At 50.4% G+C, this 16,983-nt stretch overlaps 1 protein-coding gene across 1 annotated transcript in view; it reads left to right on the top strand.

The window, feature by feature from the left end:
* Positions 1–16,983, top strand: part of LOC140402538 (basic phospholipase A2 nigexine-like) — a 58,318-nt gene that overhangs the window by 20,216 nt on the left and 21,119 nt on the right. The window contains exon 3 of the mRNA XM_072490392.1: positions 14,252–14,358. Coding sequence (XP_072346493.1) covers positions 14,252–14,358 — 107 coding nt within the window. The remainder of the gene's footprint in view (positions 1–14,251; positions 14,359–16,983) is intronic.

Genomic DNA, 16,983 nt, shown 5'->3' with positions numbered 1-16,983 from the left:
TATATAAGAGTTACTGGGGGTGATTTATAGGAGTTAATGGAGCAATTTATAGGAGTTACTGGGAGTAATTCCGATAGTTTTCTGGGGGTAATTTATCGGGGTTACTGGGGGTAATTTATCGGAGTTACTGGGGGTAATTTATTGGAGTAACTGGGGGTGATGTATAGGGTTTGCTGGGGGTAATTTACAGGGGTTACCCGGGTTAATTTATAGGGTTTGCTGGGGGTAATGTATAGGGCTACTCGGGGTAACTACCCCGTTGTCCCTGCTCTGTGAGGCTCCGACTCCAGGAGCAGTTATGCTCAGCGTTTCCCAGGAGATCCTATACAGAGGTCCAGGTGAGAAAGATTGAGCTCCGGTTCAAGGTAAAGTTGCCATAATCCCAGATGGCCATGGGCAGCTTTCCCCTTTTCAGGGAGAGAGTTGACTGTTGGTGATTTAACCTGAGGGTCACCACATGTCAGGAGAGGGTCAAGGGTGAGAAGGCGGGGCCTTCATGGATGCCTCAGAAGGTACGGGAATTGAACCCGCGCTGTTGGCATCTCTCCACATCACAGACCAGCAGCGAGGGGAGTAAGTGCGAGAGGAGTAGCAATCCGAAGATCAGTGATCGTCATTCCTCGGAAGATTGGGTCCATTGAAATAGAAATCTGTCGCTCATAACCGCTGTCTTCAATAATTGGGAGTCTTTAAATTCTGATTGGACATATTCTGGGAGATATCATCACATGATCTCCTAATCTGAACTGCCCCTTCCCCAGACTCCTGCCATTGGTCACTCAACATGAGCATCATCTCGGATCTCCCCAAGGATTCTCAATGTGTCCGACTTTTGACTTTTGAAAAGCTGGTCATCCGAATGAATGACCCAATTTAACTGAACACCTGCTGTTACTTAGAAATTCTGGGAATCTCCCACTATCAGAATACAAAAGCAGCAAGTTAAAACAGGCGTTCAATTTTGGTTTGTAAGTGTAAAAGAGCAAATACATCAGACGGCCGTGTCAGTAATTGGGAGCCTCTATATTTGTCATGGGCAGGTTATTGTCACGTTTCCTGTGAGCAGTGCTCCATCTTTGATGCGGGCAGTTCTCCATTTTTGATGAGGGATGTGCTCCATGTTTGTTGTGGGCAGTGCTCCATGATTGTTGAGGGCAGTGCTCCATGTTTGTTGAGGGTAGAGCTGCATTTTTGTTGGGGGCAGGGCTGCATTTTCTGGGGGGGCAGGGCTCCATGTTTGTTCGGGGCAGGGCTCCATGTTTGTTGAGGGCAGGGCTCCATGTTTGTTGGGGGTAGGGCTCCATGATTGTTCGGGCAGTGCTCCATGTTTATTGTGGGCAGTGCTCCATGTTTGTAATAGGCAGTGCCCCATGTTTGTTGGGGGCAGTTCTCCATGTTTATTGTGGGCAGTGCTCCATGTTTGTTGGGGGCAGTGCTCCATGTTTGTTGGGGGCAGGGCTCCATGTTTGTTGGGGGCAGTGCTCCAAGTTTATTGTGGGCAGTGCTCCATGTTTGTTAGGGGGCAGGGCTCCATGTTTGTTGGGGGCAGGGCTGCATGCTTGTTGGGGGTAGGGCTCCATGTTTGTTGGGGGTAGGGCTCCATGTTTGTTGTGGGCAGTGCTCCATGGTTATTGTGGGCAGTGCCCCATGTTTATTGTGGGCAGTTCTCCATCTTTGATGCAGGCAGTTCTCCATTTCTTTTTAGAAAATATTATATTGAAGCATTTGTAATTTCCACAGTTTAACACATTAACATTTCTTAAAAGAAAAACCCATGTGGGCCGTCGCACGCAAAAAACCTAAAAAACAATGTCCCCTACTGCCCACGCCCCATTCCCGAATTCCCGTATACTGAGTTTCCAGTCCTTATCTAATGCTGCCATGCCTCCTATTTTCTTCCCCCCCCCCCCCCCTCCCCCCCTTTACTGCTGACGTTCAGTTTTCTTTGAAGAAGTCGATGAGCGGCTGCCATCTCTGGGCGAACCCCTGAGTTGACCCTCTCAAGGCGAACTTGATTTTTTTCCAGGCTGAGGAACGCTGCCATACCGCTGACCCACACACCTGACTTTGGGGGCTCCGAGTCCCTCCATCCCAGCAAAATCCGTCTCCGGGCCACCAGGGAGGAGAAGGCCAGGACATCGGCCTCCCTCCCCCCCTTGGCCCCCGGATCATCCAACACCCCAAATATTGCCAGTTCTGGACCCGGGGTTACCGTCCCTTCCAGGACTTCTGACATAACGTCCGCAAATCCCTGCCAGAATCCCTCAATTTCCGACATGCCCAGAACATATGGACATGGTTAGCCGGGCTACCCCCACACCGCCCACATCTATCCTCCACCTCCTCAAAGAACCTGCTCATCCGGGCTCCCTTCATGTGGGCCCTGTGGACCACTTTGAACTGGATCGGGCTAAGGCTGGCACAGGACAAAGGTGAATTGACTCTCTTCAATGTTGTTTCCCACTTTTCCATTTCCAGCTCTCTTTCCAGCTCCTCTTCCCACTTCCACTTCACCTCCCTGATCAGGGCCCCCTCCCACTCCATCAACTCCTTGTATATCTCCGAAGTCCCCCCCTCGTCTCCCCCCCCCACTCAGTGTACCCCACCAGGCATTCAATGTTCTAAGGGCCATTGCTAAAGGCTCTATGGCCATGGCAAACAATAATGGGGAGAGCGGGCATCCCTGCCGTGTCCCTCTCCTGAGATTAAAATATTCTGACCGGGTTCAGTTGGTTCTCACATTTGCCACTGGGGCCTGATACAACAGCCGGACCCAGTCCACATATCCCTGCCTGAACCCAAACCTGCCGAAAACATCCCATAGGTATGTCCACTCCACCCGGTCGAAAGCCTTCTCTGCGTCCATGGCTACCACCACCTCAGCCTCACGCCCCTCAGCTGGCATCATTATAACATTAAGATGCCGTCGAATATTGGACGTCAGGTGCCTGCCCTTCCCAAATCCCGTTTGATCCTCACCTATTGCCTCCGGGACACAGTCCTCTATTCCGGTGGCCATGATCTTTGCCAGTAATTTAGCATCTACATTTAAAATATTCATATATTGCCAATTTAACCCTCCTCAGCTGTCCCTCCGCCTTGCCTGTGGAAAGGAACCAAAATCCATTTGAAGTCTCTGACGCTCCTTCCGGAGCTCCTCATTCGGAGACTCCACGTATCTCCTGTCCACATGTAAGATTTCTCCTCCTCGCCTCTCCAGCTCCGCCCGTTCAGCCCTTTGCCTATGGGACCGAATCAAAATATATCCCCCTCTGATGACCGCTTTCAGTGCCTCCCATACCACCCCAGCCGCGGTCTCTCCCGCGGTCTCTCGCTCACATATCTTGTCGTCTGACAGCCCTGCATCTAGCCTCCACTGTGGGCGCTGAGAATTTCCCGTGTTCACCTGTAGGTCGAGCCAATGTGGTGCATGGTCCGATTCTATGATTGCTGAATAGTCTGTGTCCACCACCCCCGCTAACAATGTTTTATCCAATATAAAAAATCGATCCTGGAGTACGCCTTGTGCACATGAGAGTAGAATGAATATTCCTTGCTCCTTGGCTCTCAAATCTCCACGGATTAACCCCCCCCCCCCCCATGTGCTCCATGAACCCCCGCAGCTCTTTCGCCATTGCTGATACTTTCCCCGACCTCGAACTCGACCCGGTCCATCCCAGAATCCAAGTCCGTGTTTAAATCACCCCCCCATAATCAACCGGTGCGAGTCGAGGTCCGGAATATATCTTCCTAACAAACGCGACGTCATCCCAGTTTGGGGCAGATATATTTACCAGCACCACTGCCATTCCCTCCAGTTTCCCGCTCACCAGAATAAATCTGCCTCCCGAGTCGGTCTCCATTTTCCCCACCTCAAATTCCACCCTTTTGTTAATCAGGATGGCCACCCTCCTTGTTTTAAAATCCAATCCTGAATGGAACACCTGTCCGACCCATCCCTTTTTCAGTCTAAATTGATCCCCCAGCTTCAAGTGTGTCTCCTGTAACATGGCCACATCCTTGAACTGTCTCAAGTGTGCAAACACATGGGCCCTCTTGACCGAGCCCATTCAGGCCACGAACAGTCCACGTAACCAGTCTGGTCGTGGGGGGGCTCTTGCTCCCCCCCCCCTCCCCTGCCAATCAGCCGAGGCCAACCCTTAGCCCATGGCCCGCACCTCCCCAGATCTAGTCTCCATCTCCAGCCTGCTGGAAGACCCCTGAACGTCAGCATTTTCCCCCTCCCCCTCCCCACCCCTCCCCCCCACACCGTCACTTTTCAGCTCACCCCTGCTTTGTTTCCGTGAGCTAGCCTTACCAGCTAGCCTAACAGGTCCACCCCTGATGCCTAAAAGTCTTCCAGCTGCTGGATCTTTACCCCCCAACTCTTAACCTAAGTTTTCAAAACAATACCTCCAAGCACAGAAAGGAAACACACCATCCACTTAAAGTCTCGGCTCAAAGGCCCACCCCACCCCCTTTACAACATCTTATCAATCCCATCACCTTCAAACAGAGCCCCAAACAATGGAAGTGTAAACAAACAGGGTAAATGGAAAGACAGGAAAAATTGTGCATGCAAAACTCAAACAGATGTCTTTCCTCCCGACAGCATCTTTAAGGACAGTATTACGGTGGCAGAAAAAACGTTTGATGAGGACTCGTCTACTGAGGTAGAATGCGCTGAGGTTAGAAACAGGAAAGGAAAGGTCACCCTGTTAGGGGTTTTCTATAGGCCTCCGAAAAGTTCCAGAGATGTAGAGGAAAGGATTGCAAAGATGATTCTGGATAGGGGCGAAAGCAACAGGGTAGTTGTTATGGGGGACTTTAACTTTCCAAATATTGACTGGAAACACAATAGTTCGAGTACTTTAGATGGGTCCGTTTTTGTCCACTGTGTGCAGGAGGGTTTCCTGACACAGTATGTAGATAGGCCAACAAGAGGCGAGGCCATGTTGGATTTGGTACTGGGTAATGAACCAGGACAGGTGTTAGATTTGGAGGTAGGTGAGCACTTTGGTGATAGTGACCAAAATTCGATTACGTTTACTTTAGTGATGGAAAGGGATAGGTATATACCGCAGGGCAAGAGTTATATCTGGGGGAAAGGCAATTATGATGCGATGAGGCAAAGACTTAGGATGCATCGGATGGAGAGGAAAACTGCAGGGGATGGACAATAGAAATGTGGAGCTTGTTCAAGGAACAGCTACTGCGTGTCCTTGATAAGTATGTACCTGTTAGGCAGAGAGGAAGTGGTCGGGCGAGGGAACCGTGGTTTACTAAAGCAGTTGAAACACTTGTCAAGAGGAAGAAGGAGGTTTATGTAAAGATGAGACGTGAAGGTTCAGTTAGGGCGCTCGAGAGTTACAAGTTAGCTATGAAGGACCTAAAGAGAGAGCTAAGAAGAGCCAGGAGGGGACATGAGAAGTCTTTGGCAGATAGGATCAAGGATAACCCTAAAGCTTTCTATAGATATGTCAGGAATAAAAGAATGACTAGGGTAAGAGTAGGGCCAGTCAAGGACAGTAGTGGGAATTTGTGCGCGGAGTCCGAGGAGATACGAAAGGTGCTAAATGAATATTTTTCATCAGTATTCACACAGGAAAAAGACAATGTTGTCGAGGAGAATACTGAGATTCAGGCTACTAGACTATAAGGGCTTGAGGTTCATAAGGAGGAGGTGTTAGCAATTCTGGAAAGTGTGAAAATAGATAAGTCCCCTGGGTTAGATGGGATTCATCCTAAGATTCTCTGGGAAGCTAGGGAGGAGATTGCTGAGCCTTTGGCTTTGATTTCTAAGTCATCTTTGTCTACAGGAATAGTGCCAGAAGACTGAAGGATAGCAAATGTTGTCCCCTTGTTCAAGAAGGGGAGTAGAGACAACCTTGGTAACTATAGACCAGTGAGCCTTTCTTCTGTTGTGGGCAAAGTCTTGGAAAGGTTTATAAGAGGTAGAATGTATAATCGTCCGGAAAGGAATGATTTTATTAGAGATAGTCAACACGGTTTTGTGAAGGGTAGGTCATGCCTCACAAACCTGATTGAGTTCTTTGAAGGTGACCAAACAGGTGGATGAAGGTAAAGCAGTTGATGTGGTGTATATAGATTTCAGTAAAGCGTTTGATAAGGTTCCCCACAGTAGGTTACTGCAGAAAATACGGAGGGATGGGATTCAGGGTGATTTAGCAGTTTGGATCAGAAATTGGCTAGCTGGAAGAAGACAAAAGGTGGTGGTTGATGGGAAATGTTCAGACTGGAGTCCAGTTACTAGTGGTGGACCACAAGGATCTGCTTTAGGGCCACTGCTGTTTGTCATTTTTATAAATGACCTGGAGGAGGGCGTAGAAGGAGGGGTGAGTAAATTTGTCGATGACACTAAAGTCGGTGGAGTTGTGGACAGTGCGGAAGGATGTTACAAGTTACAGAGGGACATAGATAAGCTGCAGCGCTGGGCTGAGAGGTGGCAAATGGAGTTTAATGCAGAAAAGTGTGAGGTGATTCATTTTGGAAGGAATAACAGGAAGACAGAGTACTGGGCTAATGGTAAGATTCTTGGCAGTGTGGATGAGCAGAGAGATCTCGGTGTCCATGTACATAGATCCCTGAAAGTTGCCACCCAGGTTGAGAGGATTGTTAAGAAGACGTACGGTGTGTTAGCTTTTATTGGTAGAGGGATTGAGTTTTGGAGCCATGAGGTCATGTTGCAGTTGTACAAAACTCTGGTGCGGCCGCATTTGGAGTATTGCGTGCAATTCTGGTCGCCGCATTATAGGAAGGATGTGGAAGCATTGGAAAAGGTGCAGAGGAGATTTACTAGAATGTTGCCTGGTATGGAGGGAAGACCTTATGAGGAAAGGCTGAGGGACTTGAGGCTGTTTTCGTTAGAGAGACGAAGGTTGAGAGGTGACTTAATTGAGGCATACAAGATGATCAGTGGATTAGATAGGGTGGACAGTGAGAGCCTTTTTCCTCGGATGGTGATGTCTAGCACGAGGGGACATAGCTTTAAATTGAGGGGAGATAGATATAGGGCAGATGTCAGAGGTAGGTTCTTTACTCAGAGTAGTAAGGGCGTGGAATGCCCTGCCTGCAACAGTAGTGGACTCGCCAATACTAAGGGCATTCAAATGGTCAGTGGATAGGCATATGGACGATAAGGGAATAGTGTAGATGGGCTTCAGAGTGGTTTCACAGGTCGGCGCAACATCGAGGGCCGAAGGCCCTGTTCTGCGCTGTAATGTCCAAATTTTATTCCCTTCGCATACATGGCCGCTTTAACTTTATTAAAACTTGCCCTCCTCTCAGCAAGTTCTGCTCCCAAGTCTTGGTAAACCCAGATCTCAGTTTCTTCCCATACGAACCGTTTCGTCTCCCTTGCCCATCTCATGATGCATTCTTTGTCCAGGAATCGATGCAGCCTCATCACCAATGCACTCGGGGGCTCATGACCCTGGGGCTTGCGCGTAACTGCCCTGTGAGCCCGGTCCACCTCCAACAGCCTGTCGAACGCCTCTGCCCCCATCATTTTCTCGAACATCTTCACAACATATGCACCGGCATCCGTTCCTTCCTTTCCTCTGGCAGACCGACGATCTGAATGTCCTGCCTATGGGAACGATTCTCCAGGTCTTCCACCTTTTCCAGCAGCCGCTTTTGCCGATCCTGCAAAATGCCAATTTGCAGTGCCATCCCAGTGGACTGCTCCTCTTGTTCCATCGCCTACTCCTGTAGCTTTTGGATCGACTGTCCCTGGGCCGTCACTGTCACTTCCATCCGGTCGACAGCCTCCTTAATCGAGGCTACCACCTCGGTCAGGTCCTCGCACACTCCTTACGGTGCCGGGCGAACTTCGCATCCAGGTGTGTAACCAACTGGTCCATCGACCATTGGGCCGGAGTGGCCGGACCTCGCTGCTCTGCCATTGCAGCCACCAAGCTCAGATCCTCACCTCCAACCAGCTTTTGATTCCTTCTTTTGTGATTACTTTTTGAGCGTAGCTCCACAGGATAGGAGTCGCCTTCTCCTCCTCTCACTTTAATCCACTTATGTTAGAAAAAGTTTCTGCGAAAATCCAGCTTAAAAGCCGTTAAGAAAACCACCAAGAGCAGAAGCTGCTAAATGTGCGACCTTTCACATCATGGTCGCCACTGGAAGTCCGTTCTCCATTTTTGATGAGGGATGTGCTCCATGTTTGTTGTAGGCAGTGCTCCATGTTTGTTGGGGGCAGGCCTCAATGTTTGCTGGGGGCAGCGCTCCATGTTTGTTGGGGGCAGTTCTCCACGTTTGTTGGGGCAGCACTCCATGTTTGTTGGGGGCAGGCTTCAATGTTTGTTGGGGAAAGCACTCCATGTTTGTTGGGGGCAGTGCTCCATGTTTGTTGGGGCAGCACTCCATGTTTGTTAGGGGCAGGCTTCAATGTTTGTTGGGGAAAGCACTCCATGTTTGTTGGGGGCAGTGCTCCATGTTTGTTGGGGATAGCGCTCCATATTTATTGGGGGCGGCGCTCCATGTTTGTTGGGGGCAGTGCTCTGTGTTTGTTGTGGGCAGTGATGTGTGGGTGCTCTGGATCTGTGAAACACATACAGGCCACCAACACTTAAAATAGTGCAACACTATTTTATTAAGTTAGAAACTGTTGAACATACTTTCACTGTGGGTTGACACAATATTAGATTAAAGTAAAGACCTATGCCTGTCCTAACCAGTCTATGCACTCAGCACATGGTGAAGATCTGTGCTGCAGGCTGTAAGCTCTGTCCTTCTAGGAGGCTGCATCCCGAATGAGCGGGAACTCTGATGCCCCCTGTCTTTATAGTGAGTGTGCTCTAACTGGTGATTGGCTGTGGTGTTGTGTGTGTGATTGGTCCCACGGTGTGTCCATCAGTGTGTGTGACTGCACCATGATATACTGGTATATATTATGACATCAACCCTTTTATAAAAGAATGTACCTGTGTGACAATAAATAGTGTGTGGTGAGAATGTTCCTAACTATGTGTGGGGTGCGAAGACATATTTACAGGACTACGTACATGAGAACTAAGCTATTTACATGGGAAGGTGCCTGGTGCAGAGAAGCAGTATGCAACAAGAGTAACGACATCAACACTATATACAAACCAGGGAAACGATCAAACAAAGCAACAAAACAATTCAGAGAGTCTATAAGTCCGCAAAGTTCATAAATTAAGTCTCTGAGGTGGACGACGAATTCTGGTTGACCGCCTCAAGGGTGGGTCGAGAGCCGCCGGTTCAGGAGCGGGCTGGACTGCGTCAGAGTCAGGGGGATGCAGAGTGACAGGGAGCTCGGCATAGTCCGTGGCAGGGTCAGCAGGAGGGCGAGGCGACAGTGGAGGATCACATGACGAGCGTGGAACGAGACGAAGGGCGCGTCGATTGCGGCGCAGAATAGAGCCATCCGGTAGACGAACCAGGAACCAGCGGGGGGCCACCTGCCGAAGGACAACAGCGGTTGCAGACCAGCCACCACCCGGAAGATGGACGCGGACATTGTTATCTGGAGCCAGAGCAGGGAGATCAACTGCACGGGAGTCATGAGCCGCCTTGTGCTGTGCACGAGACAGCTGCATCCGGCGAAGGACCGGAACGTGGTCGAGGTCTGGGACATGGATGGACGGCACCGTCGTCCTCAGGGTACGACCCATGAGTAACTGGGCTGGCGACAGGCCCGTGGACAGTGGGGCGGAGTGATAGGCCAGCAAGGCGAGGTAGAAATCAGACCCAGCATCGGCAGCCTTCCAGGGGAGCCGTTTGACTATATGTACTCCCTTCTCCGCTTTGCCGTTGGATTGGGGGTACAGGGGACTGGATGTCACATGGGCAAAATTGTACCGCCTGGCAAAGTTGGACCATTCCTGGCTGGCGAAGCAGAGGCCATTGTCCGACATAACCGTGAACGGGATGCCGTGTCGAGCAAAGGTTTCTTTACATGCACGAATGACTGCAGACGAGGTGATGTCGTGCAACCGTATCACCTCCGGGTAATTCGAAAAGTAGTCCACGATCAGGACATAGTCTCTCCCCAGCGCATGGAACAGGTCGATGCCCACCTTGGTCCATGGTGACGTGACCAACTCATGGGGCTGCAGGGTCTCACGTGGTTGGGCCGGCTGGAAGTGCTGACAAGTGGGGCAGTTGAGCACTGTGTTGGCTATGTCCTCACTAATGCCGGGCCAGTACACTGACTCTCGGGCCCACCGGCGGCACTTTTCCACGCCAAGATGGCCCTCGTGTAGCTGTTCCAGGACAAGCTGGCGCATGCTATGCGGGATGACAATGCGGTCCAGTTTTAGAAGAACCCCGTCTACTACCGCCAGATCATCTCTGACATTATAGAACTGCGGGCATTGGCCCTTGAGCCACCCGTCTGTTAGGTGGCGCATGACACGCTGTAGCAAAGGGTCAGCCGCCGTCTCGCGGCGAATTTGGACGAGGCGTTCATCCGGGGCAGGTAGATTGGAGGCTGCAAATGCCACATGGGCGTCAACCTGGCAGACAAATCCCGCTGGGTCACATGGAGTGTTGACTGCCCTGGAGAGAGCGTCAGCAATGATGAGGTCTTTGCCTGGGGTGTATATCAGCTGGAAGTCGTATCGCTGGAGCTTGAGAAGAATACGCTGGAGGCGAGGCGTCATGTCGTTCAAGTCTTTCTGTATTATATTGACCAGCGGGCGATGGTCGGTCCCGACGGTGAATTGAGGTAGTCCGTAGACATAATAGTGAAACTTAACCACACCGGTCAGAAGGCCCAGGCACTCCTTTCCTATCTGCATGTAGCGCTGCTCCGTGGGGGTCATCGCACATGATGCATATGCAACGGGGGCCCATGATGAGGCCTCATCACGTTGAAGGAGCACTGCCCCAATGCCGGATTGACTGGCATCCGTCGAAATTTTGGTCTCCTTTGCTGGATCAGAGAAAGCAAAGGCCGGGGCCGTGGTCAGTTTTGTTTTGAGTTCTCTCCATTCGCGCTCGTGGGCAGGGAGCCATTGGAAGTCTGTCGTCTTCCTGACCAGGTTCCTGAGAGCCGTAGTATGAGAGGCGAGGTTCGGGATAAATTCCCCTAAAAAATTGACCATGCCCAGAAATCGGAGGACCGCCTTCTTGTCCTCTGGTGTTTTCATAGCTGTGATGGCAGCTACCTTGTCCGCATCCGGCTGCACACCCAATTGGGAGATGTGGTCCCCTAGGATCTTGAGTTCCGCCTGACCAAAAGAGCATTTGGCCCTGTTGAGGCGGAGGTCATGCTCATGTATACGTCTGAATACGCGCTGGAGGCGACTGACATGCTTCTGCGGGGTGGTGGACCAAATGATTATGTCATCGACATAGACTCGAACACCTTCAATGCCTTCCATCATTTGTTCCATAATCCTATGGAACACTTCTGAAGCAGATATGATCCCAAACGGCATCCTGTTGTAACAATATCTGTCAAAGGGGGTATTAAATGTGCAAAGTTTCCTGCTGGATTTGTCAAGCTGGATTTGCCAGAATCCTTTTGAGGCGTCGAGTTTGGTGAAGAGCTTGGCGCGAGCCATCTCGCATGTGAGCACTTCGCGCTTGGGAATTAGATAGTGCTCTCTCATGATATTGCGATTTAGATCCTTGGGATCAATGCAAATTCTCAATTCGCCGGAAGGCTTTTTTACACATACCATGGAACTGACCCAGTCGGTTGGTTCCGTGACTTTGGAAATCACTCCTTGGTTCTGGAGGTCCTGCAGCTGCTGCTTGAGGTGGTCCTTAAGGGGTGCTGGGACCCTGCGGGGCGCGTGCACCACAGGCATGGCGTTCTGTTTCAATAAGATCTTGTAGGTGTACGGGAGCGTGCCCATGTCCTCGAAGACGTTGTGGTGATGGTTGATAATGGCGTCGAGCTGCACCCTGAAGTCGGTGTCCTGAAAGGCAGATGCGTCAGCAGGCGAGAGAGTGTGAACTCTCTGAACTAGGTTCAACAGCTTGCATGCCTGCGCGCCAAGCAGGGAGGCTTTCGAGGAGCCCACGATTTCAAAGGGAAGGATGGCTTTGCGTGACCTGTGCGTCACTTCAAGTTGGCTCGAGCCGCTGGCAGCAATGGCATTGCCATTATAATCTAATAGCTGGCAGGCTGATGGCAGGATGGCTGGTTTGACACGAAGGCTTTGGAGGTCAGACCGCGCAATGGGATTGGTGGAGGCACTAGTGTCCAGGCGGAATCGTATTTGGGACCGGTTGACCATCAGGGTGGCACACCACTCATCGTCTGGATCGATGCTGTATACCGATAGAGGCTGGATTCTTTGCTTCGGGGAAACCCTGTTTTTTGTAACGATAACGCCTCGACAAGGCGCCTTCGGGTCCTCGGTGTCAATATCGGGTAGTAGGTCCGCATCGGACGCGGTGACCGTGGGTTGAATGGCCCGGACATTCCTGCGAGGCTGGAGCGATATAAGTTGGCAGGCTGAGCTGATCTGCATAATGCAGCATAGTGGCCAAGTTTGCCACATCTCAGGCATCATCGGGATTTGGCAGGGCATTGTCGCTTTAAGTGGGCGGAGCCGCAGTTGCCGCACGTTGTAGCGTCAGTACGTTCGCTGCGCCACCGCGCATGCGCAATGCGGTCATACGTGATGCGCGTCTGCGCAGTACGTTCGTCGACGTCGCCGTCCCCTCGTTCGGTGTGCACAAGCGGGGAGTCCACGAAAAGTGCGCGAAATGGCCTCCCTCATCCAGGCTGAGGCCCTGGAGTTGCTCGATTGCTAGGACCCGTTCTGCCTCGTGGCGACCTTGCCGTGCCGTTTCAGCCGCTTGGATGTGGGAATACCGACTAGTGGCGTGTTCGTGTCGCACGCAGGTCTCGATGGCAATCGCTAGGGTTTACCTTGAGGAGCTGCTGGCGTAGGGGGTCCGACTGAACACCGAAAACGATCTGGTCGCGTATCATGGAGTCGGAGGTGGGCCCGTAATTACAGGACTGCGCAAGGATGCGGAGGTGGGTGAGAAAGGACTGGAAAGGTTCATGCTTACTCTGCACACGCTGTTGGAATACATAACGCTCGAAACTTTCATTCACCTCTACGCTGCAGTGACTGTCAAACTTGAGGAGGACCATCTTGAATTTTGCTTTATCTTCATCATCCGCAAAGGTGAGAGAATTGAAAATGTGGATGGCATGTTCCCCGGCCGTGGATAGGAAGAGAGCGATCTTCCTGGCGTCTGAGGCAGCTTCCCGGTCTGTGGCTTCAAGGTAGAGCTGGAAGCGTTGTTTGAATACCTTCCAGTTTGCCCCTCGGTTACCGGTGATGCGGAGCGGCGGCGGCGGGCGGACGCTGTCCATTTTGCAGGATGGCTGTGTGCTGGTGGAAGGCAGATCACTTGCAGGTAGGTCTAAGAAGTTCTAATATCCCTCAACTCCTGGTATCATGATGTGTTGGGTGCTCTGGATCCGTGGAACACATACAGGCCACCAACACTTAAAATAGTGCAACACTATTTTATTAAGTTAGAAACTGTTGAACATACTTTCACTGTGGGTTAACACGATGTTAGATTATACTAAAGACCTATGCCTGTCCTAACCAGTCTATGCACTCAGCACATGGTGAAGATCTGTGCTGTAAGCTGTAAGCTCTGTCCTTCTAGGAGGCTGCATCCCGAATGAGCGGGAACTCTGATGCCCCCTGTCTTTATAGTGAGTGTGCTCCAACTGGTGATTGGTTGCGGTGTTGTGTGTGTTGATTGGTCTTGCTGTGTATCCATCAGTGTGTGTGTCTGCACCATGATATACTGGTGTATATTATGACAGGCAGTGCTCCGTGTTCATTGTGGGCAGTGCTCCATGTTTGTTGTTGGCTGGCTTCCATATTTGTTAGGGACTGGGCTCCGTGTTCTTTCACAAAATATTGGTGCCCACCTTTCCAAACCAATTGGAAAGTGAACAGACTCTTTGTCATCTGATTGGGTGTTTTTCCCTCCCACCCCCAGTTTCTCTCCAATGATCAAATGCGTTGAAATAAAATCGGAGAAGACCATGTTGTTAAAGTGCTGCAATGACCTTATCCCCTCAGTTATGTGGAATGAGTTCCCGGAGGATTCATCTTTACTTCCTGAAATCTCCAGGACAATTCTTCAGAGTTGGGAACCCAATCTGAGGCTTGTTTGGAATCATTAAGCCCCTGACTGAGTTTCAGTCTCTCCGTGAAAAACTTACATCTGAAATGATATCTCTTGTTTGTCACCCTCTCAGATGCTGTCAAGGGCACAAAGACTGTTATAGAGAAGCTGGAATGATGGGATGTCCCATCTTTCATAGATTGCACCGTTCAACTTGTGAAAATGGAATTCTCAAGTGCGGTAAGTAAACACCAAACAAAATCGATGTTGACCTCGGGGAGTTGCTCTGATTCCCTGTCCTCTCACTTCCCTCAATAGTTCAACATCAGTAAAGTACAACAACAACTTATATTTATGTTGTGCCTTCAGAGGAATGAAACATCCAAAGTGACTGACCAAGCTGCTGATTGGCATTTGCGGGGGAAATTTGCATACATCCGTGTGCTCCACCTATCTTGAAGGTGGTTTGTGGAGGAGCTGTTGTCAAGTGACACTTAAATCCGAAACACTTCTTCAGTGTTTCCCTCCCTACCCCCTCCTCTAACCAAAAAAAAAACAACCACTGTAAGGCTCGAGGACAGGTAGAAGTCGAAAGAAGTTGAACCGTGACGTCACAGCCTGCAGGTAAGGGACTGGCTGGTGACTGGTAAGTAGTTTTTCTTTTATTTTCCCTCACGTGCTATCGTGCGGGGCGCAGAGGTTGCTGAGTGAGTGCTTGCTGAGAAGGGGAGTGAATAACAGGTAAGCTCTTTCTTTTTCTTTTTTTATCTAGAGGGGATGGCAGGGAAGGTAGTGCAATGTTCCTCCTGCAGAATGTTTGAGGTGAGGGACGCCGTCAGTGTCCCTGCTGATTTCATCTGTGGGAAGTGCGCCCATCTCCAGCTCCTCAGAAACCGTGTTAGGGAACTGGAGCTGGAGCTGGATGAACTTCGGATCATTCGGGAGGCAGAGGTGGTCATAGATAGAAGCTTCAGGGATGTAGTTATTCTGAAGAATAAAGATAGATGGGTGACGGTGAGAGGGTCTGGGAGGAAGCAGTCAGAACAGGGATCCCCTGTGGTCGTTCCCCTTAGTAACAAGTATACCGCTTTGGATACTGTTGGGGGGGGTCTTACCAGGGGTAAGCCATGGGGTACAGGTCTCTGGCACAGAGTCTGTCCCTGTTGCTCAGAAGGGAAGGGGGGAGAGGAGGAGAGCATTAGTCATTGGAGACTCCATAGTTAGGGAGATAGATAGGAGATTCTGTGGGAACGAGAGAGACTCGCGCGCGGTGTGTTGCCTCCCATGTGCCAGGGTCCGTGATGTCTCGGATCTTGTTTTCGGGATCTTTAAGGGGGAGGGGGAGCAACCCCAAGTCGTGGTCCACATAGGTACCAACGACATAGGTAGGAAATGGGATAGGGATGTAAGGCAGGAATTCGGGAGCTAGGGTGGAAACTTACATCTAGGACAAACAGAGTTATTATCTCTCGGTTGTTACCCGTGCCACGTGCTAGCGAGACGAGGAATAGGGAGAGAGAGCAGTTGAACACGTGGCTACAGGGATGGTGCAGGGGGGAGGGTTTCAGATTTCTGGATAATTGGGGCTCATTCTGGGGTCGGTAGGACCTCTACAAACTGGGTGGTCTACAGCTGGACCAGAGAGGTACCAATATCCTGGGGGGGAAATTTGCTAATGCTCTTCGGGAGGGTTTCAACTAGTTCAGCAGGGGCTTGGGAACCTGAATTGTAGCTCCAGTATACAGGAGGTTGAGAGCAGTGAGGTCATGGGTAAGGTTTCAAAATTGCAGGAGTGTACCGGCAGGCAGGAAGGTGGTTTAAAGTGTGTCTTCTTCAACGCCAGGAGCATCCGGAATAAGGTGGGTGAACTTGCGGCATGGGTTGGTACCTGGGACTTCGATGTTGTGGCCATTTCGGAGATATGGATAGGACAGGAATGGTTGTTGCAGGTGCCGGGGTTTAGATATTTCAGTAAGCTCAGGGAAGGTGGTAAAAGAGGGGGAGGGGTGGCATTATTAGTCAAGGACAGTATTACGGTGGCAGAAAGGACGTTTGATGAGGACTCGTCTACTGAAGTAGTATGGGCTGAGGTTAGAAACAGGAAAGGAGAGGTCACCCTGTTAGGGGTTCTCTATAGGCCTCTGAAAAGTTCCAGAGATGTAGAGGAAAGGATTGCAAAGATGATTCTGGATACGAGCGAAAGCAACAGGGTAGTTGTTATGGGGGACATTAACTTTCCAAATATTGACTGAAAACGCTATAGTTCAAGTACTTTAGATGGGTCTGTTTTTGTCCAATGTGTGCAGGAGGGTTTCCTGACACAGTATGTAGATAGGCCAACGAGAGGCGAGGCCATGTTGGATTTGGTACTGGGTAATGAACCAGTACAGGTGTTAGATTTGGAGGTAGGTGAGCACTTTGATGATGGTGACCACAATTCAATTAAGTTTACTTTAGTGATGGAAAGGGATAGGTATATACAGCAGGGTAAGAGTTATATCTGGGGGAAAGGCAATTATGATGCGATGAGGCGAGACGTAGGATGCATCGGATGGAGAGGAAAACTGCAGGGGATGGGCACAATAGAAATGTGGAGCTTGTTCAAGGAACAGCTACTGCGTGTCCTTGAGAAGTATGTACCTGTCAGGCAGGGAGGAAGTGGTCAAGCAAGGGAACCATGGTTTACTAAAGCAGTCGAAACTCTTGTCAAGAGGAAGAAGGAGGCTTATGTAAAGAGGAGACATGAAGGTTCAGTTAGGGCGCTCGAGAGTTACAAGTTAGCCAGGAAGGACCTAAAGAGAGAGCTAAGAAGAGCCAGGAGGGGACAAGTCTTTGGCAGGTAGGATGAAGGATAACGCTAAAACT

Source organism: Scyliorhinus torazame, chromosome 25 (genome assembly GCF_047496885.1).
Source record: "Scyliorhinus torazame isolate Kashiwa2021f chromosome 25, sScyTor2.1, whole genome shotgun sequence".
Classification (NCBI taxonomy): Eukaryota; Metazoa; Chordata; class Chondrichthyes; order Carcharhiniformes; family Scyliorhinidae; genus Scyliorhinus; species Scyliorhinus torazame.
This window is presented reverse-complemented; position numbering and strand designations above follow the sequence as displayed.